The following is a 23,031-nucleotide window of genomic DNA, read 5'->3' on the forward strand; positions in this document are numbered from 1 at the left end:
GTCTCAGTTTCTCCATCTGCGGGCTAGGCACAGCCCACACGCGCCTCTGAGGTTGTCTGAGATGAGGCTGAGAGGCAGCAGCACAGGGCAGGCCCTGCAGGGGACTCTGCAGCGGGCCAGGCTGACCCCACTCTCCTTCCAGTCTGCAACGACGAGAACCCTTGTGAGGGCATGAGCCGGCACGCCACCTTTGAGAACTTCGGCATGGCCTTCCTCACGCTCTTCCAGGTCTCCACTGGCGACAACTGGAACGGAATCATGAAGGTACACGCGGGTGGGCAGGGGAGGGAGAGTCAGGCTGGGTTCTGCCTGCCCAGCGGCCCATCGCACACAGGAGGGTGTGCAGGGCACAGAGACGCAGGGGGACTTACCCACGGCCCTGGGGCACAGCAAGGTGCACGTGAGGCCAGAGCGGGTCTTCTGTCTGCCCTGAATGCTGCTCTGGGATCAGGGCTCAGATTCTAGGGGATGGGAGTCTGCCTGGGGCCAGAGGGGGTGCTGGGGGCCTGAGGCCAGGGACTCCAGGCACCACCGCTCTGGGTGAGGGGCCCTTGGCTTGGGCTTCACTGCCTATCACCCAGCACGGGTTCCCTGGCTCTGGCCTGCAGTGCAGCCTGGGCTGGGTGGAGAGGCGCCTCATGAGGACAGAGATGAGGCCTGTGTCCCAGACCCCCGGGCCGCGCCGCTAGCTGCCTGCCGCATCCCACTCTCCCCCGTCCCCGGTGCAGGACACGCTGCGGGACTGCACGCACGACGAGCGCAGCTGCCTGAGCAGCCTGCAGTTCGTGTCCCCGCTGTACTTCGTCAGCTTCGTGCTCACGGCCCAGTTCGTGCTCATCAACGTGGTGGTGGCTGTGCTCATGAAGCACCTGGACGACAGCAACAAAGAGGCCCAGGAGGACGCCGAGATGGACGCCGAGCTGGAGCTGGAGATGGCCCACGGTCTGGGCCCCAGCCCGCGGCCGCCCGCCGGCTCCCCGGGGCCGCCCGCGCCTGCCCACGGGCCAGCAGCGGCGGGCAGCGAGGGTGACCCCGAGGGCCACCTGCGCCGAAGCTGCCGCTCGCCAGCCCAGGTGGGCGGGGCCCGGAGAGGGCAGCGGGTCATCGAGGGCTGGGAGGGCAGCTGCGTTGGCGGGGCGGGGCTCAGGCAGAGAGCTCGGCGTTCCAGGCCCCACTCGCTTGGCTCCGTTTCAGGGGCGACCCTGTGATGTGGGGTCGGGCCCAGGCCACGGGCGGAGAACCAGGAAGGCAGCCGTGCCCGCCCACCCGGCCATCCCGAGCCGGCCGATAATCCCACCTGTCCCCACCCCGTCCCCGTCCGCCTAGGAGAACCTGTGGCTGGACAGCGTCTCTTTAATCATCAAGGACTCCTTGGAGGGGGAGCTGACCATCATCGACAACCTGTCCGGGTCCATCTTCCACCACTACTCCTCACCAGCCGGCTGCGAGAAGTGTCACCACGACAAGCAGGAGGTAACGGCAGCGCCCCCAAGGGAGCTGGGGCCTCAGGGTTGGGGTGGTGGTGGCGCCAGTCCTGATGGAGGGCCAGCCCGAGGGGTGAGCCGCTCTGGGTGGAGGCCTGCCAGGGCCTACTGGATCAAGGCTGGTCCCGGGGGGCTGTGGTGGACGGGCCTCCTCCCTGAGCCCAGCCTGGCCTGATCCTCTGCTCGGTGCAGGCCTGTGGTGTGGCCTCAGGAGCTGCGAGGCTCCGCTCTGGGCCTGTACACAGCAGGTGCTCAAAAGGGCAGCTGCTCACTGTGGTGGTAAGCTGCGGGCACCAGCAGGAAGCCCAGGCGTCACCTCTGGTGCAGTGTGCCTTTTCTGTGACGTCAAGGGGTCACCCAGGACCATCGTCCCAGAGCTCAAGGCCTGAGCATCCTGGAGCCTCTTCTCAGGGCCCCTGCCCTGGTTCCAGGGCTCAGCCTTGCCCTCCCCAGCTGGGGTTTCCCTGATGGGCACCACAGGGCATCCGTGGCCTTGGGCCTGTCTTGTGCAGGCTCAGGCGGGCCCTGTCTCCTCTCCCCAGCCACGTGGGGCCCTGAGCACCTCCCTAAGAGTGTCCAGCCCCCAGGGATCCCCTTCAGCCTGAGGTGACTTCAGACTCCCCCAGGTCCTAGGGGCTCACAAGCACCCCCCAGCCCATGAAGGCAGCCTGCACAGGGCCACAGGTGAATCAGACCCAGCAGCCTTGAAGGGCACTTGGTCCGCTTGGACCAGCTTTGGTTCACAGCCCTCAGCAGCTTACCTGCCCACTGGTCCAGCCCAGGCCTGGCACTCTGCCGGCTGTGACATCCTCAGGTTGTCTCCCACCCCCAGCCCAGGCTGGGTCCCTGCACAGGATGGACGCGTCATCTGTGCTCAGATCTCTGCCCTCGCTGACCACTGCCCTGTGTCTCTCTGGAGGACCAGCCTGCCCCACCGCAGCCCCAGGGGTGACCTGAGGTGGCCCCCTCTCCCTGCAGGTGCAGCTGGCCGAGACAGAGGCCTTCTCCCTGAACTCAGACAGGTCCTCGTCCATCCTGCTTGGCGATGACCTGAGTCTGGAAGACCCTGCAGCCTGCCCTGTTGGCTCCAGGGACAGCAAGGTGAGCACCCAGTGGGCTTCTGGGCAGGCGGATCTGAACTTGTAGCCTGGCCTCTGCCTGCCATGCTGGGACACTGCCCCTTCCTGGCTCACCATTTAAGTGGCATCGCTGCGTGCTGGGCCCTCATCTTCTGTTGGTCAGATGAGGGCTGGGAAAGAGAGGTGGAGTGATTTATCTGAAGTCACACAGCAACAAGCCAGGGCTCCAATCACAGCATCCAAGTGGCCCTGGCCACTCACTGTAGCTTTGGATGTTTTTGCTCCACTGGGAGTTGTCCCTGGTGGGCACACTTTACAGGGGGACCAGGGGAGGCTGAAGAGTCTAAACAGGTGCAGGCACCTCCTGTGGGCCATTCTGTCTGCACTCAGTGTGTCCATCCCCCAGCTCTGTGTGTTAGGGGTGATGTGACTCCATTCCACAGGCCAGGGCATGAGGGCTCTGAGAGGTGAGGTGGCTTGTCCTGTCACACAGCTGGGCATGGTCCCCAGCCTCTGCCCTCAAGGTGGTCAGTCTGAGGGAGGCCAGGAGGGCTGGAAGGGCTGCTCTGTTGATCCTGCAGACTCAGGGAGGGGAGGTCTGCCGCCGGGCTTGTGACCTCGAGGCAGAGTCATTCTTTTTTTCTTTTTTAAAGTATTTCTTTCTTTATTTGGATTCCCTGGTGACTCAGATGGTAAAGAGTCTGCCTGCAATGCGGGAGACCCAGGTTCAATCCCCGGGTTGGGACGATCCCCTGGAGAAGGAAATGGCAACCCACTCCAGTATCCTTGCTTGGAGAATTCCATGGACAGAGGAGCCTGGTAGGCTACAGTCCATGGGGTCGCAAGGAGTCAGACACTTGGGTCTTAGCTGTGGCGTTCAGGATCTTCACTGCACCATGTATGGTCTTTGTTGAGGCACATGGACTCTCCAGCTGTGGTGTGTTCCCAGTAGTTGCATCGGAGGGCCTAACTGCTCCACGGCATTCAAGTCGTGCTTGCCCAGGCTGGGGGAGGTGCGAGGGCCCCTGGCCCGAGGTTGGTACGCAGTGGGCCTCTCCTAAGAGAGTCTCTGTCCCCCTGGTCCCTGGTGCAGCCTGGATTTGGCACCATTGCCCCCAGGGCTGTCCTCCATCAGCTCCAGGAAGGCGGGGATGGGGCAGTGGATCTTCCCGGCCCCCTCTGTCCCCCTCTGACAGATGACAGCCCCTGTCCCCCAACACCCCCAGCCCCTTCCTGGATCTCCTGCACCCCTGCACTGTTTTCCCACACAGGACGTTGGGATGCACAGTTTCTAGGGTCTGGCGGGTGTTAGGTGGGTTCTGTTTTATTAGGACTCAAAGAATAGTTCATAGGGGGCTCATCTACCTTGGAGGGGGCATTGAAGCAGCTTTTGAGGAGCTTACTGTTCAGAGGTGACCTTGGGCTGCAGGGTTGAAGAAGGGCAGGGCTCAGGGAGTGCCAGGAAGGAGAGCTGGTTGCCAGAAGGAGCGGTTCCTCTCTCATTTATGGATGTGGAAACTGAGACTCAGCCACGGGAAGGGACCTGCCCAGGGTCATGCTCACAAGGAGGCTTTGAAGCTTCTTGGTCTGTCTTCTGGTGCCTTCACCAGCCTAGGCTTGGCCTTTTTACTGGCCAGGGTCTGTGCCAGGCACTTGGCTACAGAGACAAGGAAGACCCTCAGGAGTCTCAGGGTCACAAGGGGAGCGAGTAGGGAAATTGCTACTTGCCTGGGACATCAGAGAGGGCTTCCTGGAGGTGGGGCCTTTTCGCCTCCAGGAAGTTTTGGAAGATGACAATCGCTGGCCAGGTGGAGGAGGTGAGGAGAAGGTCGTCCCAGGCAGTGAGAGCCATGAAGTAAACGGCTGAAGAGCAGGGATATGAAGGCAGCTGTGGCGGGCTGTTCCCCATCCACCATCCTGCCCCTTCCACCTCCCTTTTCCTGTAGGGTGAGCCTGACCCTCCTGAGCCCATGCGGGTAGGGGACCTGGGCGAATGCTTCTTCCCCTTACCCAACACGGCTGTCTCGTCGGGTCCGGAGAACTTCCTGTGCGAAATGGAGGCAATCCCGTTCAACCCCGTCCGGTCCTGGCTGAAACACGAGAGCAGCCAAGGTGAGGGTGGGAGCCCCGCTAGCTCCCATGGCCCTGATCTCGGGTGTTGGCTTCGGAGGGAGCTAGCTGAGATTTTTCCTTAGTAATTTTGCCTAGACTGTTATATCGAGTCCAGAAAGAACCAGATGGTTAATTGACAATAAAAGATAGGAATCTCAGGCCTGATAGAACAATGACAAAAGACCATGAGCCAAATAATACAGAGGATGAGATCATAATTATACCAAAAATCTGGGCTAATGGATGATTCACGCGGAGTGTCCTAGGAGCTGTGGTGAAAAAGGAAACAGGTTGGCACACACAGCTCTCATCAAGCAGAAGGCAAGCTGCCTAATTATTGAAGCATTTTTCTAGAGCTGAATTTGAGAGGTGTTTTTCCCACAAGATCATCACACAAGGTGATGCTGAACAGCAGAGAGCCTGTGGTCCTCAACAGCTCTTTCATACAAAGCCCTACCCTCAGGGTCCTCTGTTTGCACTTTGGGCTTGTAGCTGGGCTCTGGGCTTGAGGACAGAGGACTCAATTGACTGATCCATTACAGGTTCACCTTCACCTCCAGTGCCTCTGGAAGGTGATGGGATCTGGCTTCATAGTACTGGCTGGGGAAGGGGGGCAGAAAGATGAATTCATCAGAAGAGGGGCCCCAAGATCCTGAGCCCACCCCATGTACTCTCCTGGGAGGAGGCTTGGCCTGGAGCATCTTCCAGGAGCTAAAGGTGGAGTGACTCTTCCGAGGACCTTCCTAAAGCTGACAGCTGGACTGGATATGATGGCTGAGGTGCCAAGACCCCAGACCTCCTGAATCAAAAGTTAGGGCACAGGACCGAAGAGCCATTCTGATCAGATGAAATCCCATCTTCTTTACCCAACGTTTTATTAGCATTTTTCCTTAAATAAGATGACATAGATGAGGATTCCCCCTTACCTGGGGACATTTGAGCTTGCATCCTCATCTCGGAAGGCACTGAGGGGACAGAGGTTGCTGCCCCCGACCCATAGAACTGCCCGTGCTCTTACCTCCATCTTACCTTCTCCTTGGCCCTCTCCACCCCCAGCACTCTGTCTGCTTTGCTGTCCAGCATGGTGCCCACCTGTATGCTGTCCTTGGGTGGGGGGCCCCCAGGCCTGGCCAGGCCCCGAGGGTGTCAGGACTGGGGAGTGAGCGTCTTAGTGAGTGCTGCTGTTCATGGGGCTTGAGCTCCATAGCTGCCTCTTGCTCTTACAGCCACGTCTCCACTCCTCAAGGTGGGCAGCCTGTCCCCATTTAAAGAGGAAGGAACCTAGGGGGCCTTGAGCCTGGGTCTGCTTGGCTCCAGAAACTGCCATTGTCCAGTGCCCGTCCTCCCAGGACTCACAAGGCAGGCTCAGTGTTTCTTGCTCTCACGATGGACTCTGAGGCTCAGAGAGGGAGGCTCACTCGTGGAGTCACAGCCAATTTGTTAGGGGGGGGCCCTTCCTGCCAGCCCACCCTCAGGGGCCCGCCAGCCTGAGCCTGCTCCCCTGCCCCTCTCCTCCCTCCCCAGCAGCGCCCCCGAGCCCCTTCTCCCCGGATGCCTCCAGCCCACTCCTGCCCATGCCGGCCGAGTTCTTCCACCCTGCTGTGGCCGCCAGCCAGGAAGGGCAGGAGAAGGGCACTGGGGCCGGAACCCTCCCCAAGATCGCCCTGCAGGGCTCCTGGGCCTCCCTGCGGTCACCGAGTGTCAACTGCACCCTCCTTCGACAGGTACGGTCCCTCCCGGCTCTGAGAACTCTCCTGTCAGGGGACATGCGAGGGGGATCTTGAAATCCAAGGTGAGGGAGGAGGGAACAGGGCCCAACCAAAGGCACCAGGCAGGGCGGTGCCAGGGGCACTTGGGAAAGTGGGGTGTAGTGCTGAGACTGGAGGGAGGAGGTGACACTAGAGGCTGATGAAGTGGACAGGGCTGGGTCCTAGGGCATCTGGGGACAGCAGAGTGTGGGGAGTGCCCAGATCGGGGGCCCTGGAGGAAGACCTGGGCTCTAGCTTGAGGGGACAGGGAGGAGGGGGCGTTGGGAGTCATTGCAGGGTGTGGGGGTGGGGCACTGAGGGGGTTGGGGTGTGATTGCTGGAATGGAGGTCTCGGTCTGCGGGGCCACCTGTATTGAATTGGCCAGGGCTACCACCTGAGCACCCCTCAGGGCGCAGAGCACAGAGCAGAAGGGTCTGCAGACCTGACATCCCTGATCTGGGGGTGGGGATCGGGGGGGAGCGGGGGCAGGGGGAGGGGATCAAGTCTCAGGGAAAAGCACAGTGCGGGAGGCATAGTCAGTCCAGGGCTCTTGCAATTACTTGTTGCCCAGTGACTGTTGACCCCAGCTACCCGTCAGCCAGTCTACACCTGGCCGCAGGGTGAAAAAATCCCTGCCTTCCGGGGGTTTACCGTTTGGTGTGCTGCAGGGATGTGCCAGGAGAGATGATCAGAATAAATGCGTGGAGAGTATAGTCTGTTTGGCAGTGATGTGGGCCAGGGAGAATGCTGTGGGGGGTGGGGGTGCGGGGGGAGCTGGGGGGGAGTGGGGTGCTGACAGTTCAGGTGGAGGGACTGGGAGGGCAGTGAGGGGTGACACAGGTGTGTATCAGGGAAGAGCTTTCCAGGCAGAGGTGGGGGGTGGGGGTGCAGGGTGGGGTGGGAGGAGCCAGGTGAGTAAGGGGGGAGGGAGGTCCCAGAGGGATGGGGTGGGGCCCAAGGGCTTTTCCTCGCAGTGAACTTGGATCCCCCTCTGCTGGGTGCCAGGGTCTGACTGGGGTCTGAGTAGGATGACTGGTGGCACCCTGAGGACCAGGCAGTGGGGTGGGTTGGGGCCCAGTCGGAGGCTACTGCAGGGACCCCCAGGAAGGCCACCCTGCAGTTCAGACAGCTGGAAAGCCTTGCCAGGTCCGGTGTGTTCCTGAGGGGTCGGAGGGGCTGCGGGGGTGCCCATCGGGGGAGGGGAACACCGGGCGGCCCCCCATCCCCTGTGGCCCTCCCCGCAGGCCACGGGGAGCGACACGTCGCTGGAGGCCAGCCGCAGCAGCTCGGCAGGCAGCCTGCAGACCACGCTGGAGGACAGCCTGACCCTGAGCGACAGCCCGCGCCGAGGGCTGGGGCCGCCCGCGTCCGTCCCGGGGCCCCGCGCCGGCCCGTCGCCCGCCGCGCGCCGCCGCCCGAGCCCGCGGGGCCGGGGCCCGTTCAGCCTGCGCGGGCTGCGGGCGCACCAGCGCAGCCACAGCAGCGGGGGCTCCACCAGCCCGGGCTGCACGCGGCACGACTCCATGGACCCGTCGGACGAGGAGGGCGCGGGCGGCCGGGCCGGCGGGGGCGGCGGGGGCGCGGGCAGCGAGCACTCGGAGACCCTCAGCAGCCTCTCGCTCACCTCCCTCTTCGGGCCGCCGCCCCCGCCGCCCGGCCTCCAGCCCGCGCGCCGGTTCAGCAGCGCCAGCAGCCTGGCCGCCGGGCCCGGCCGTCCCCGCGCCGCCGCCGCTGGGCCCCGCGGCCTGGCCCGCAGCCCATCCTGGGCCGCCGTCGATCGCTGCAAGGACCCGCCGCGCCCGGCCGAGCCGGCCGCCCCCCGGGACCCCGAGGCGCCCGAGCCGCAGCCCCCGCCGCCGGGGGAGCCGCCGTGCGGGGACGCCGGGAGCCAGGGGAGGAGATGAGGGCTACCGCCCGCCCGCCCCGTCTCACCTTTCTTTACCTCAGGAGCCAGGGGCAGACAGCAATACTTCGTCCAGTCCACGACCTGGACCTGGGCGCCGCGCCGGGGGGCCGCTGTCGGGGCGGGAGGAGCAGGGTGCCCCCCTCCCCCCGTGGCCGAGGCGCAGGAGGGCCCAGCTGTGGTCCTGCCCGGTCGTATACGTGTATACATATGCATATACATAGAGACAGACATATATATTTATTTATTTTTTCTACCGAGAGCTTATGACTTCCAGAAAGTGCTAAAGTTGAGCATGGCCGGTGGGGGCCCACTCCGGGGGCACTGGCGGCTGGAATTTCTGGTGCCTCCCTCCCGGGTTGAGGGTGTCTTGGGAGAGGGCTCTCAGGTCTCTGAGGGGCCCCCGCCCCGCCCCCCCGTGGCTGGGGAGACAGGCCCAGAAGAAGAGATGGAATTCAGGGTGCATTTTTTCCTTTAAAGAAGAAACGCTGCTAAGATCCCACCCCTCTACATGTTGGGGTGTCTGTCTTGTTCCTGACCGTCTAGTTGTTGTGACAGTCCTTCATAGATGCCCCAGGGCACAGAAACTCTCTTAGTCAACCAGTTAGATGTCTTTCTTTAGAAAAACCAGGGGTGAGTCCTGGTATTACTTTTAGGACAGGGGTGGGGGTGGAAGGTGGCTCCATGACTGGGCAGGGTTGGGGGGTGCTCTGCTTTAGGTGAGGTTCCAGGGGCTTTTGCCCCCAAAGAGCTGAGAGCAGCAGGGCTGCAGGAAGGAGAGAGACAGTGGAGGAATTAAACAGATGAGATATTTGGAGGTCAAGGGAACCCTCCTGGTCTGTGCTGGTTGAGCTGCCCCTGGGGGCTCCTGGGTTCTGACAATCAGTGGCCGGTTACTTATTGCCTTTTACCCCCACCCCAGGGTAGACCCTGAGCCACGGTCATTCCTGGAGGTTGTACACATCCCCCAACTCCCTGTCCCTTGACCAACTCTGCTCCCTGCCCCCCCATCCTCCATGGAGTTCAGGGTAAAATAGATCCGACAGGACCCTAAGTAGGAGTGGCGGTATCTGCCTGGGCCCTGGGATCAGCCCTGGCCCTGCACCTTCCCACACCCGCCTGGCACCTGGAGGCCCACATCCCCACATCCTCTCCCCCTGCTGCCTGCCTCTGGGTCTGTTTCAGTCCCCTCCCCAGCTTTCCCAAAGCTGCGACACTTCTCAAATGGGTTCCCAGACGGGCATTTATTGGAATAGTTTTGCATTTATCAGATGGGTATTTATTTGAATAGTTGTGCATTTATTTCAGTATTTATTAGAAAAAAAACCCAGTACATTGATCCCGTGATGTCACAGGCATAGTGCTCAGATCATGGCTGGTTCTGAGCAGTGAAAGGACTTGAAGTCTTTTTGAGGAAGAAGGCTGGAACATGGTGATGCAGTGATCTGCAGACACGCAGAGGTTGTGGGGTGGGAAAGGCTGAAAGCTGGGGACTCACCGCGCTTCAGCAATAACCAGGCCCTCTGCCAGTGTGAGAGCCTCTCAAAGGCTTCAGCTGGCCCTGCTGAGGGGCCCTTGACCTTGTTTCCAAACCCTGACCTTAAAGAGCTTGGCTTTGGGCTGGGCTGATGGGTTTGGGAGAAAGGTCTTCCTGACAGGCCTTGGGTCTTCTGGGTGGCAGAGGGACCCCTGGGGTCTGGGCATCGTGCAAGGGGAGGAGGTAACGTGGCCTGCAAAGCCTTTCCCCAAGGGCTGGTTGGGGGAAGGGTTGTTTGGTCCACTTCACACCTTAGGAAGCCAAAGTCCACCCCAGGGGGTGAAGGGGCCACCCCAGAACCCTCAGAGCACGGGCAGCAAGGAGGCTGGGGTGCCGTGGGCAGCCAGCCCCCGAGTACCTGGAGTGTGAAACAGGGACCTGTGTTTCAAAGCAGGTGGATTCAGAAAGTCACAGCCGGGCTGCGGGCCTCTCTGCTGGCAGTAGGGGGAGTTGGGCCATCTTGGTGGTCAGTCCTGGACTTGCCCCTGAGCCTCTGGAGCCTCCCTGTACTCACCCAAAAGTGCGATGGTGGGCAGTCCTCTTTGAGGGGTTGCTGTGAGGACACACAAGGCAGTGCCCAAACGCTCTGGACTCTCCCAGGCAGCAGCCTCCAGGGGAGAGTTTGGCTGGGCTTGGGGTCATGTCTCCTCCTGCCCACCAGGGGCCTGTTGGCTGTGGGGGGAGGCTGGGCCCTAGTCCTGAGCTGCTTGCTCCAGAGAGCCTTGCACTGGCCACCCTGGCCATGCTGATGGTTTTATCATGGGGGTGCTTGCTCATCTGGGGAAGAAGAGGGCGCGGGTAGCCTGCCGGGCTCTGCCTCACCCTCCCTCCATGAGCCACACTGGCCCCAGCAGTCGAGGTGGAGGGGAGGCTGCACACACAGTAGCTGCGCCCGGCAGCATGTTCCTGGAGGGACGTGTGTGCCAGGGGCTGGAAGATGGCCTGTGGGATCTGGGAGGACTATGTTGAGGGTGAGTTGAGGTTCAAGGGGTTAGTATCTGACACCGGTCAGCAGCTTCCGTTTTCTGGGCTCAGGTGTCATCAGGTGGCCCTGAGCCGTGTGCACTGCTGTTCCACACACAGACCAGAGAAGTGACTTTCCTGGTGTCGCTGGGTTATCAGTGGCTGGCAGGGAACACATCTTGGGTGTACCTGACATAAAGCCATCCATTTACTGGGATCTGTGTGACCTCATAACAAGCAGACACGTGGGAAGAGTGATCCAGCCGTCACCTGAGTGATGGTAGGAAGTCTGGTCAGAGCAGGATGTGTCTGGAGGTGAACAGAGCTGAACACGGAAGATAGAAACTTTGCCCGAGGGAGTCGTGAGAGATGAGCTTGTTCCTGGAGGGCCTCAAATGCTGAACCCAGGCACTTGGTCCTGTTCGTGGGAGTTACAGGTGATAGGGTACCAGGGAAGCTGTGCTTGGCTGGCCAGGACAAGCTAAGGGTTGGGTGATAAGCCCCTCTGCCCTCCGCAATCCTGCGGCCTGTCCATCACAAAAGCACAAACCTACCCTAACCTACGTGGCCTGGCCCTAAGGAGAGTGGGGACCCTGGTGCTGGACACCCCAAGCTGTGTGTTTGCAGATCTCTGCGGGATGGTGGCTGGCAGGCACTTCAACATCTATACAAAGGGACCCAAGACCAGATGGGACAGGGCCTTCCCTGGCCAAACCCTTTTCCTGTCTCCTGCCAGGCCTTCTCCTGCACCAGGCAGCCCCCTAAAAGTGGACCAAATGTGCACAGTATCAGCCTGTCTACCTGTCTCCCCCCCCACCAAATCTTCCCACTGGAGCTTTCTGTTTCCAGGGCCACCTCTGGCCCCCTTTGCTGCGCTGTGTAAGGGCTTGGGGTCTTAGAAACCGCTATTTAGCCCAGATACACATACTCTTTTTGTCTTTGTGCAATAATCAGTGTTCCTGGCGGAGCCTGGGCTGAGCCAGGGTTTGAGGAGGAGACAGAGGCCGCCTCCTCCTGGAAGCCCTCCACCCAGTCCTGCTGCTGTGACTATCGCACTTCCAGTCGCTGTACAGTTTTTATGGTGTGAATAAACTTCCCTCCTAGTTGCTGATGGCGCTGGTACCTACTTGCCCAGACGGCCTGGGGTAGAGAAACCAAGTGGCAGCCGCCACCAGTGTTGTTTTGAATAAAACCCGAAGCCTGTTTCAGAATTTTTCTGTGTGTCTGGGCTGTTCTTTCCCTAGTGGTGTGGATGTTGATCTGGGGGGTTTCCCGGTGGGGGGTGGGTGGGCGTGGTGGTGGTGATGTGTTTATCATGCCCAGGCTGCGGGGCCTGGGGTGTCTGGGACCTAGAGACACCCACGGAAAGGTCCTCTCCTGGCTTGGGTGTGGGTCAGGGGCTGCTGGGCTGAGGAGGAAGCAGAACCTGGCTCTGTAGTGAAGACGCTGGACCCGGGTGAGAGAGTAACAAGAGAGAAGTCATCTACTTACCTGGCACTCTTACCTAAAGTCATACTGTGGGTATTTTCAGGACTCTTGCTTCAGTTCAGTTCAGTCACTTAGTAGTGTCTAACTCTTTGCGACCCCATGGACTGCTGCACGCCAGGCTTCCCTGTCCATCACCAACTCCGGGAGTTTACTCAAACTCATGTCCATCAAGTCAGTGATGTCATCCAACCATCTCATCCTCTGTCATCCCCTTCTCTTCCTGCCTTCAAGCTTTCCCAGCATCAGGGTCTTTTCCAATGAGTCAGTTCTTTGCATCACGTGGCCAAGGTATTGGAGTTTCAGCTTCAGCATCAGTCCTTCCAGTGAATATTCAGGACTGATTTCCTTTAGGATGGACTGGTTATATCGCCTTGCTGTCCAAGGGACTCTCAAGAGTCTTCTCCAACACCACAGTTCGCAAAGGACAAAAATCCAACTCAAATGAGCTTGAAAGAAAAAGCTGGAAGAGAGGAAAGGAAGGCAGGGAGAAGAGAGAAATAAGATGAAAGTAACTTAGTGGCTCAAGTAGCTTAAAAGTCCAGAGGTAGAGTCAGCTTCAGATGCAGTTGGATCAAGGGCTCCAACTATGTTATTAGGACGAAGTCTCTCTCCACCTCTTGCCTCTGCTTCCTTCTGAGTTTACCTCCCTCTTCTCCGAGTGGCCACCAGCAGCCCAACCTTGGGGCCTATCTTCCCACCCCCAGATGAAGGAGGGTGTCTGTCCCTGACAGTCTGGCAAAGTTCACGGACTCTCAGGTTGGCTGGGGTACGTGCCATACTCTGATTGGCCAGCTCTGAACTCTGGGATCCAGGGATGGGGGTGACTCACTGGCATCATGGTTTGAGAGCAAGAAAGGGAGAAACTGTCAAGGAGAACCACATGTGCCTGTTGGAAGGAGGGGCTGAAGGCTGGACACACAGAGACCTGGGCTGTCTCTCCCCCGGCTAAGCTGCGTGTAGCTTCATCCCTGGGAAAGGTGCTCTCATCACTGCCCCTCAGATCAGACCAGGGACCCAGAGAGGTCCAGAGACTGATCACCTGGATGTCTACAAGCTGTAGGAGTGGACTAGCCAAGCCAGTGGCTAGAGGGCCTACCTGATCCTCACCAGCCTTATCTAGTCCACCCGCCCCCTTGGTGTGTGCTTTCTATACTTGAGGGCCAACTAGGGCCTTGGCCTGGGCAGGAGAGGGACATGGGGACAACGCAGGTGACCTCCAGTGCTGTCCACTTCAGAGAACAGGAAGACCTGGGGCCACCCCACAGACAGGCCTGTAACCCTGACCCTACGTGACGCCCCTGTTGGCTCACCCCTGCTTTCCCATCTGCTCTGAGACCCCTTCTGGTGGCCCCTGCAGCTTTGGGTGGGGGGAGGGGATGTGGACAGAGACATCACTGCAGCCTTCCAGGTCCTCTGCATGGCGCCCATGTGGATGCTTCCAGCTGCAGGCTTCGCTGCTCAGAACACTAGGTTTTCCCTGCTTGAGGAGGGGTAGGTGGAGGGGGTCTCACCAGGAGCCCTTTTGAGGCCTGGGCGTCTGCCTCACCATGGGTGGAGCAGTGGGGGCAGGGAGAGCAGCAATGGCTGGCTGCGGCTGCTGCACACGCGTTGGCGCGCGTGGGCCTGCGGCAGGCCCGCCCCTACTCCTGGAGGCCCCCTCCACCTGGGGAGGGGTCTGACCCCCATTTTCAGATGAGGAAACTGAGGCAGGGCAGGCCTTCCACAGAGCAGGCAGGGCTCTGAGTCCCAGCGCAGGTCCAGGCCCCAGGCTGAATCTTGCTCATCACCCGTGAGACTTGGTCCAGCTGCCCAGTCTCAACTCTCATGGCCGAATCATCCAGCAAGCCCTGATTGCCTGGGGAGATGCCCTGCTCCAGCCCCTCCTCTCCCAGCCTGCTGGACCCTTCCACGGGGCACTTCAGACTCCACCTGTTCAAAACCTCTTGACGGCTGACCCCCAACACCCATCCCTCTCTGGAAGCCTGGGCCCCAGACTCCTCTCCTCCCCCACCAGGGGCCCCTGGCCTGAACCGCCCACCTCACCCTTGCTTCCCTTCTGCTCCCCCACCCAGCTCCTTCTCATCACCTCCCAACCCCCCCTGCTGAACCCCAGGGTACATTGCTTGGCCCCTTGGCTCACCTTGCAGGGCCCTTTGGAGGTGACTGTCCCTCCTGGAACTCTCTCCTCCCTCCCAGCCCCCAGGCTGTCTCTGCCTCCTTTGCAGGCCTCATCGGCCTCTGTTGCTCTGCAGACCACCCATGTGCTGCGGACCCCACACCTCTTCCCCCATGTCCTGTAAGAACAGCATCCCCCCACAGTGTCCTTTGTTCCCTTTCTCCCCTTCCCCTGGCTCTTACTTAACACTTCAGCTTACCCAAATGTCACTTCCTCCAGGAAGCCTTCCCGGCTGCCCATGGCTTTGCTCTCCAGCTTCCACTTCTCCCTCCACACCAACTCTTTATCCCCATGTCCTCTTCTGTCTCCTGAGTCTCCATCACACCGCATCAGTCCAACAATGGCAACCATGGTCCCTCCGCCCAGCCCAGAGCCTAGTGCCCAGCTAACCCCCTCCCTCATCTCTCTACCCGAGGAAACTGAGGCCCAGAGAGGCGGTATGACATGTGCCAAGTCACACAAGGAAGCGGGGCCAGTGGTGACCATGACCTGCCCGCCCCTTCCATAGCTGGGGAGCTAGCATCCATCTCTCGTGCTGAGGCTACTGTGGGCCCTAGAGAGCAGAGCCATGCTTTGTTTTCCTCTCCCTTACCCGTTAATAATGGGATTAAAGGCAAGTTGCTGCCAAGGAGAGAGACTGAGAAAAAAAAAAAAGAACATTTTAAGAGAATGAAAAACTTCACCCATCAGCACTTTTTATTTAGACCTGAATTCATGAATTTTAACCAAATAAACACTGGCATGTTAGGTATTAATATATGGACGATTATGCAAAACTGCTATTATGGCTGTAATGAAAATTAGATTCTGACTCCGGAGGTAGCGTTCCAGGAGGGAGGCGTCCTCCAGTTTCCTGCGCTGTGACCTCGGATTGCCGTTGTCATGGTAACAGGGTTGCGCTGGGAATCAGTGGATAGGAGACTGGTCCTGTGGGGAGGGGCCGCCAGAGGGTCCCACGGGGCTGGTGCAGACCTGCAGGCCCCCGAATTTGGGATGGGCCCCCACGACTCTGTCCCCCCGGGCAGCTCTGAGACTCAGGGGAGAGTGGACAGGTCACCAGTGGGAGGGGTGGGGTATGCACAGTGTCCCCATGTCACCCATGACTTTTTCTCACTCCCCTCCCTGATGGCTCTGCCCTTGCATATTGCAGTAGATGTTTGTTGAGCGCCTGGTCTGCACTAGGTGACGGTCCTGGGGATGCAGTGTCGACGGGTCCCCGAGTTCAGGAGCCTGCTGTCTCAGATGGGGAGACAGAAAATAAACAGCCAACAGACACACGGGTGGGGTTGTGTCAGAACTTGAAAGTGCCAGGACTGCTCTGGACCAGGTGCTCTGACGGAGGATGACTGAGGGGAGAGGGGAAGATCCTTCTGCCAGGGGAGACCTCTCTGGAGGGGAGTCCTTTGAGCCTGGAGGACAAGAGGTAGACAGCCACGCAAAGGCACTGGCCACCCCTCAGAGCTGGGCCACCAGATCAAATCCAGGACGCACGGTTACATTTGAATATCAAATAAATCATGAATAATTGTTTAGTGTATGTCCCATACCACACTGGAGACATACTGACCCTAAAGCCCTATCTGTGGTTTGTCTGGAGGTCAGATTCTTATTTGCTGATCTGCCAATCCTATCAGAGGGAGGTGACTGACTTGCCCAGGTCGAGATCTGGTCTGATCTTCTCCTGAGTGACTGCCTGGGGTCCCTCAGCGCCCCCACCCCATTCACCAGGGCCGGGCTGATGGCTCCAGATGTCAGCTCCTCAGGATGAGGTTTTTGAGTTTCCCCTGGGAGATGCGGGGCACAGGAAGGAAGGTCTCCCCAGTGCTGCCGCCGACACCCCCATTCGCCCCATTTCAGCCCATCAGCGTCGGCCTCCTGGTCCCTCCGTCTCCCCTTCTGCTGTCCCTCCCTCTCTGCCCAGCGCCGTGTCGGTGTCTCTCTGTCCATCTCTCCATCCGCTTCTGTCTCTCTGTCTTATCTCCCTCCATCCCTGACTCTCCATTGATATCCTGACCATTTCCCCCTCACATCTGCAATAACAGAAAGCACATCACCAGCCAGGCGGCCACCCTAGGCCCTCTGTGTTCAGGCCCCGCAGGAAGGGGGCTGAGGTCTGCGTGTGGGTTGGAGGCCAAGTCCCAGCCCGGCCCCGATTCTGTGCTCTTTCCTCCCCGCATGGCGCCTGTCACCTGCACCCTCACCTCCTCTGTCTTGGGAGATGGTAAAGCCACTCAGGTCAGGGTCCCTGTCCTGCCCACCAAGTGACCATGGTCCAGAGTCACCCTGCTTGGGCAAATCAGGGGACAGCCCACTGTGCTGGTGCTGAAAAGGGCCCCGAGGAAAGGTGCCACCAGGACTTGTCAGCTAAATGTAGAACTGGAGGGGTTCTCACCCCCACTCCAGGGCACCCCATGTCACATACTAACTGGAGGGGTGTTCCCCACAAGACACTCCATCCTGGGAGAATGGGGAGGCAAAAGTCAGGGACCCAGGGTCCCAGTTGGATTTGGGACAGGGCCCAGGCCACCCACGACCACGGAGAGGAGCATCTTCCCTCCAGGAGGCCGCCACAGCAAGGGGCACAGGCGCCGTCACCATGGTTACCTCCCAGAGCCAGAGGAAGACCGTTCCCAGCTAGGGATGGACCGGCCCTGGGTGTCTCGCCCAAGGAAGGTGGCAGCTTGTCAGACGGCGCTCAGTAAGCCTTCCTCCTGGAATCCATTCCCTTGTAGAGTCCCCACCCCTAGCATGTGGACTGAACCTAGTGACTTCCTTCTGATGGCTAGACTATGGCAAAAGTGATGGGATGTCTCTTCTGAGAGCCAGTGGCAAGAATCTGGCTTCTATCTCTGGCTTCTATCTTCCTCGCCTTGTCTGGCCCGCTCACCTCCTTGCTCTGATGGAAACTGCCACGCTGTGGGCTGCCCTTTGCAAGGCCTACGTGATGAGGGATTGAAGGATGTAGTCCTCAGGCCAGCATCCACGGGGGTGAGGCCCCAAGTCCAACAACCCTCAAGGTGCTGGTCCCATCTACACCCATTCCAGTGAGCTGGGAAGCTGACCTCCCTCAGCCAAGCCTGCAGATGAGAGACTGCAGCCCCTGGCAGTGTGTGGATTGCAGCCTTAAGGGACCCCCAAGCCAGAGGGTCCAGTTAATCCAGGGAGCTTCCCAGGTAAAGCATCCACCTGCAGTGCAGGAGACGTGGGTTCGATTCCTGGGTTGGGAAGATCCCCTGGAGGAGGAAATGGCAACCCACTCCAGTATTCTTGCCCTGGAAATCTCATGGACAGAAGAGCCTGTCAGGCTACAGTCCATAGTGTCGCAAAAGAGACACGGCTTAGCGACTACACCACCACTGCCAGGATAGCCATGTCCCGGTTCCCAGCCCAAAGAAACTGAACTCTTAGGTGGTGATGTTTTAAGCTGCTCAGTTTAGGAGTAATTTGTTATACAGCCGCAGATAGCTGACACAAATACACATAGCCCTGTGTTAGGAATCATGTTCGGCATCATGTGAAATTCTACAACAGGAAGATTAACCTGTAGTGGAAACAAATCAGAACAGTGGTTGCCTCCTGGAAGCAGGGGCAGGACTGCCTACAAAGAGGTGGGAGGACACTTTCTGGGATGATGTGTGCTCAGTTGCTGGGTTGTGTCCAACTCTGTGACCCCATGGACCATAGCCTGCCAGGCTCCTCTGTTCATGGGATTTCCCAGGCAAGAATACCAGAGTGGGTAGCCATTTCCTTCTCTAGGAGATCTTCCCAACCCAGGGATCGAACCGAGTCTCCTGTGTTTCCTTCATTGGCAGGCAAATTCTTTACCACTGAGTCACCTGGGAAGCCCCTCTGGGATGATAGTCATATCCTTTATTCTGATATGAGTTTGTATTACATGTTTATATGCAAACAACTTTTAAGTTTTGTGCATTTCACTGTATGTAAATTTCACACACCCCCCTCCAAACAGTAAACCAGGAAGCATTGAAGGGGAATTGGACTGACATCATCAATTTACTTTGAAATGCATCAAAAAGTAAGACAGATTGATGGATGGATATTGATAAAGCAAGTATTATGAAATGTAAATGGTAGAATTCTACTGTTATAGAATCTGGGTGTTCACTAAAAATTCTTTACACTTGGCTGTGTGTTTAAAACTTTCATAATAAAATGTTTAAAAAAAATCACTCATTTAGTGAATACAGAGTGCTTAATGGGAGAAAATTAGAATAATAGCACTGTGGTCTGGATAGTCATTTTAATCAAGGTTTATTATGTTAGGCATCTGATGAGGCTCTTTCACATGAGTTATTTCATTTCATCCTTAGGGCCAGGGCACAGGATACTTTGATGTCTTTAATTTTACAGACAGGAAAACCGAGGCACAGGAGAATTCCATCAAGTTTACGTAGTGAGGAAGCTGCTGAGTGGGGGTTTCCCCGGGTCCGAGAACTCAGAAGGCTTTAGCTTTGTCAGCCTAGGGGTGTCATGTGCTCCTGGGCCTCAATTTCCCAATCTCTGAAGCCCCTTAAGGGTAGGTACGTGTCTCAAGGGCTGCTCCATCCAGGCTCATGTTGCAGCCACAAGAAGCTTGCGGAATGCACGGTGAGACCCTCCGCCCCTGTGGTCCTGCTTCCTCCATGGGCGGAAGGAAGGCGCACAGTAAGGGCGGCGCACAGTAGGTGGTTCTGGACAGGGAGACACGTCCTCCCTTAGAGGCTGGCCTCCTCTCTTCTGCGGCTCTCATGCCCAGTCAGGGGTTTCTGGGGCCTCATTCTTATGTGGTCCGATTCCTCAGGAATGTGACTTGCTGTGGAGATGATGGTGCCTCACGGCCTTGGGACTCCATGGGGCCCTCACCCCTGTCCTTCCCTTCACGAAGAAGGAGGCTGCTCAGTCCATCTGTAGCCCTGGCCTGAGAGGAAGCCTCCCTCTCCTCCATCCAGGCCCCTACTTTTTTTTTTTTTAATTTTATTGTCTCCATGCGGTCTTGTGTCATGTGGGATCTTTATTGCAGCACAAGGGCTTCTCTGTAGTTGCCGGGTGTGGGCTTAGTTGCCCTGTGACACGTGGGATCTTAGTCCCTCAAACAGGAATGGAACCCACATCGCCTGCATTGCAAGGCGGGTTCTTAACCACTGAACCACCAGGGAAGTCCCAAGCCTCTGCTTCTAAAGTGTATCCAGGGGCACAGAAAACGCCCCTAAAATGCCTTTGAGACCCTCCTCCCCACCTGAAATCCCTCCCTGTCACTCGGGTCGTCTTCTCTGACCCTCCCATCCCCCTCCCTCCCCCGGGATCGTGTTAGTTGTTACACGTCCTGTGTCCCCGCAAGCTTCTCAGGAAGGGAAAGAAGGAGGGACGAGAGGAGGGTTGGAGCTCTGGGCACAGAGCGCCAAATGCCGGCTAAGCGCTTCCAGTGTGGCCCTTCACCCTCGTGGCCGCCTGGTGAGGGGGGTGCTGTCGTTCCCACGTCTGTGGGACAAGGAGATGGAGGCTCAGAGCCGTGAAATGAAGCCCAGGGCCCTCCACTAGCCAAAGGCAGGGCCGAGATTTCCAGTCCTCACTCAGCTGACGCTGCTGCTGCTGTGCTGAGCCCAGTTGTGTTCGACTCTTTGCGGCCCCATGGACTGTAGCCTGCCAGGCTCTCTGTCTGTGGGATTTTCCAGGCAAGAATACTGGAGTGGGTTACCATTTCCTATTCCAAGGGATCTTCCTGATCCAGGGATCAAACCTGTGTCTCTTTCGTCTCCTGCATTGGCAGGCAAGATTCTTTACCGTTGAGCCACCTGGGAAGCCCGTAGTTGACACTGAGGTCTGTGTTATTCCCAGCTGGCTCCAGGGGTTTAAGATGCAAGTGAAAATGAACTACCCTTTCCAGTAGTCTGCAGGCTTCTGAGTTTCCTTAATATCAAATTGCTGGGCTTATCTGTGTTCACAGCTTTCCCTCTGCTCTTTAACCCTAAACACCCAGAAGCTGTACTCCACGGTGGGATAACCAGAGGAAGAAGGGGCAGAGGAGGGTTACTTTTCTCTGGAGTGCAGGGCAGTGGCCAAAATAGTCCCCGTCAAGGTCAGAGGGCTGGCCCTCTGTTGGGGGTTGACAGGGATGCCCGGGGCTGATATCACCCTTTGCACCTTATTCCCAGGGGGCCTCCATCTGCAGCAATGGATGGAGCTGGGTTGTGACCTCAGCCCCCAGCATGAGCCCCCTCTGCCCTTTGGAATTTATGATCTATGGAGTGCAAGGTGGGAAGGCGGTAGGAGATGATGGGCTTTTAACTGGCACTTTGTCTCCCAGGAACCTGGGCTACCTGTGGCCGTGAAGTGAGCGCTGGGCAAGTGCGGCCCAGTGACTGTCCATCTCCCTAGGTGGATGTGCGGGTCTCTGTCTGCTGAGCTCTTCCGGGAGCGAGGCGGGGCTGGGCTACCCTGGCCACAATCTTGTCCCGTTCCGGCAGCTCCCCAGGGTGTGGAATGCACTCAGATATTTTATTTTGGGTGGGTGGGAGTCAGGCTCAGGTTGAGGTGGGATGGGCACAACATTCCAGAGCAAAGCGCAGAACACTCAGCCTGTCCCTCAAAGGCTTTTTCCAAACTGGGCCACCTTCCCCAACCCTCTGGCTGGGATCTGGGATGCGTCAGGGTTGGTGTCCTATATGAGTCTGAATTCCCTGCAAGGCCACCAGGAATTGAAAGACAAGGGCCGCCCGTCTGTGTTTGGTGCACAGGAAGCTCTCGAGACTGTGGTTTCGTTGAGGAGGTTGAGAGGCAATTGAGAGGGAAAGAGAGAGGAGGGAATTGAGAGACTTACTTGAAGAAATCAGCTTGCGTGACTGGAGGCTGGCAAATCCCAGACAGGCTGGGAACTCAGGCAGAACTTCCGTGTTCCAGTCTGGAAGCAGAGTCCCCTTTTTTCTGGAAAGCCTCTGTTTTTGTTCTGAAGGCCTTTTACCCATTCGATGAGGCCTACCCACCTCATGGAGAGCCATCTCCTTTACTCAAGGTCAACTGATCGTAAATGTTATCATGCCCGCAAATTACCCTCAGAGCTACATCTACATTGCACTTGTCTAAGCAGCTGAGCACCATGGCCCAGCCAGGTTGACACATAAAAGCGACATCACAGCTGGGCCATTCTAACTCACACCTTTGCCGGCAGGGACCACTCAGCACATGTGTGATCTTGTGGGTGGGGGGAGGGGGTTGTGGACACTGCTGTTACCAGAGCTGAGGGGGGCAGAGGAGGGGATGTGGTCGGTTCCCAGCAGGGGGCCCTTCCTTGTCCTTTTAGGCTGTGAGCCATCGAGGGTGGGGGTCTGGGAGCCCATTCTCTGGCCTGATGTGTCTCCATGTTGCAGGAAGGGGGACCCCTTCCAGGTCCCAAAAGTGGGCTCTTGTCTAACACTCAGAAATGAATTGCCCAAGGAGACCCAGAAACTGACTTTATTGGGAAGGGGTGCCTGGGGGGAGAGCAGGAGGATAAAGGAACCCAGGAGGACTGCTCTTCCACGTGGCTTGAAGTCTTGGGTTTTATGGTGATGGGATTTCTTTTTCTGGGTTGTCTTTGGCCAATCATTCTGACTCAGGGTCCTTCCTGGTGACGCACGCATTGCTCAGCCAAGATGGATTCCAGCGAGAAGGATTCTGGGAGATGGTAGGACACATGGCATCTCCTTTTGGCCTTTCCTGAACTCTTCCAGTTGGTGGTAGCTTATTAGTTAACCGTTCCTTGCCAGGACCTCATGAAAACGGTTACCGTGGTGCCTGGCCAGGGTGGGCAGTTTCAATCAATGTTCTCCTAACAACTGTATCCCTACAATGTCACCAATGCCCAATGGCGGCCCTCATCCCTGCAGAAGTGGTCAATGAATATAGGTTTGTGGCCTCTTGAAGACATGCTTGCACAGTGGGTGACCTGAGGACTCCAGAGACCAAGCAAGGTGTCCTTAAGGACTGTGGAGATGAGGTTTTTCTGCATGGGGCAGCCTCAACGTCTGGCCAGCTCTGGGCCACATGCCCACCTCCAGAGCATGCCCAGGCCCCTTCCTGCCAGGCGGGCTGGGCTGCCCTCTGGAATCTCGCCTGCAGGGAACAGAGCAGGGCCTGCCTGATTCTGTCTCCAGGGACCTGAACCTTGGAGCTGGCAACCTGGTACTTCCCAGCCACGCCCTGACCTGTCTGAATGGGCCATCACCTGAGTCATCACTCCACTACAGCCCACGACCACCATTATCTTCTCATCCCAGACTTGCCTATGTCTGCATCTGTGTCCCCAATACACAGGGGCTCCCCAAGAGCATGGCCTCACCTGCATGGTCTGGGGGCCCAGTGGCCAGGGCAGGCCTGGCATAGAATGGTGACGAGGCAAAGAAGGGGGATCTTTCTCAAACCAATATCCCACTTACAACTCCAGTGAGCCGCTCAGGCTCCGTGAGCCATGGTCTTGCATCCTGGGAGCCCCTTGAATACACACACTTGAAGCCCCCAAGGCCTGAAAAGATTGTACAGGTTTGAGTTAGGAGATGGATGGGCTC

At 58.2% G+C, this 23,031-nt stretch overlaps 1 protein-coding gene across 2 annotated transcripts in view; it reads left to right on the forward strand.

The window, feature by feature from the left end:
* Nucleotides 1-8,328, forward strand: part of CACNA1I (calcium voltage-gated channel subunit alpha1 I) — a 109,428-nt gene extending 101,100 nt beyond the window's left edge. Inside the window, exons 30-36 of one of the 2 annotated variants that reach the window (XM_088836764.1) lie at nucleotides 143-264; nucleotides 729-1,073; nucleotides 1,327-1,473; nucleotides 2,463-2,585; nucleotides 4,510-4,675; nucleotides 6,200-6,399; nucleotides 7,669-8,328. In XM_088836764.1, the coding sequence (XP_088692890.1) occupies nucleotides 143-264; nucleotides 729-1,073; nucleotides 1,327-1,473; nucleotides 2,463-2,585; nucleotides 4,510-4,675; nucleotides 6,200-6,399; nucleotides 7,669-8,328 (1,763 nt within the window). The remainder of the gene's footprint in view (nucleotides 1-142; nucleotides 265-728; nucleotides 1,074-1,326; nucleotides 1,474-2,462; nucleotides 2,586-4,509; nucleotides 4,676-6,199; nucleotides 6,400-7,668) is intronic. The other variant, XM_055394622.2, reaches the window with a different exon arrangement.
* The last annotated feature ends 14,703 nt before the right edge of the window (nucleotides 8,329-23,031 follow it).

The sequence above is a fragment of the Moschus berezovskii genome, chromosome 6 (assembly GCF_049115385.1).
Source record: "Moschus berezovskii isolate FMDL1 chromosome 6, NW_MosBer_1.0, whole genome shotgun sequence".
Taxonomy (NCBI): domain Eukaryota; kingdom Metazoa; phylum Chordata; class Mammalia; order Artiodactyla; family Moschidae; genus Moschus; species Moschus berezovskii.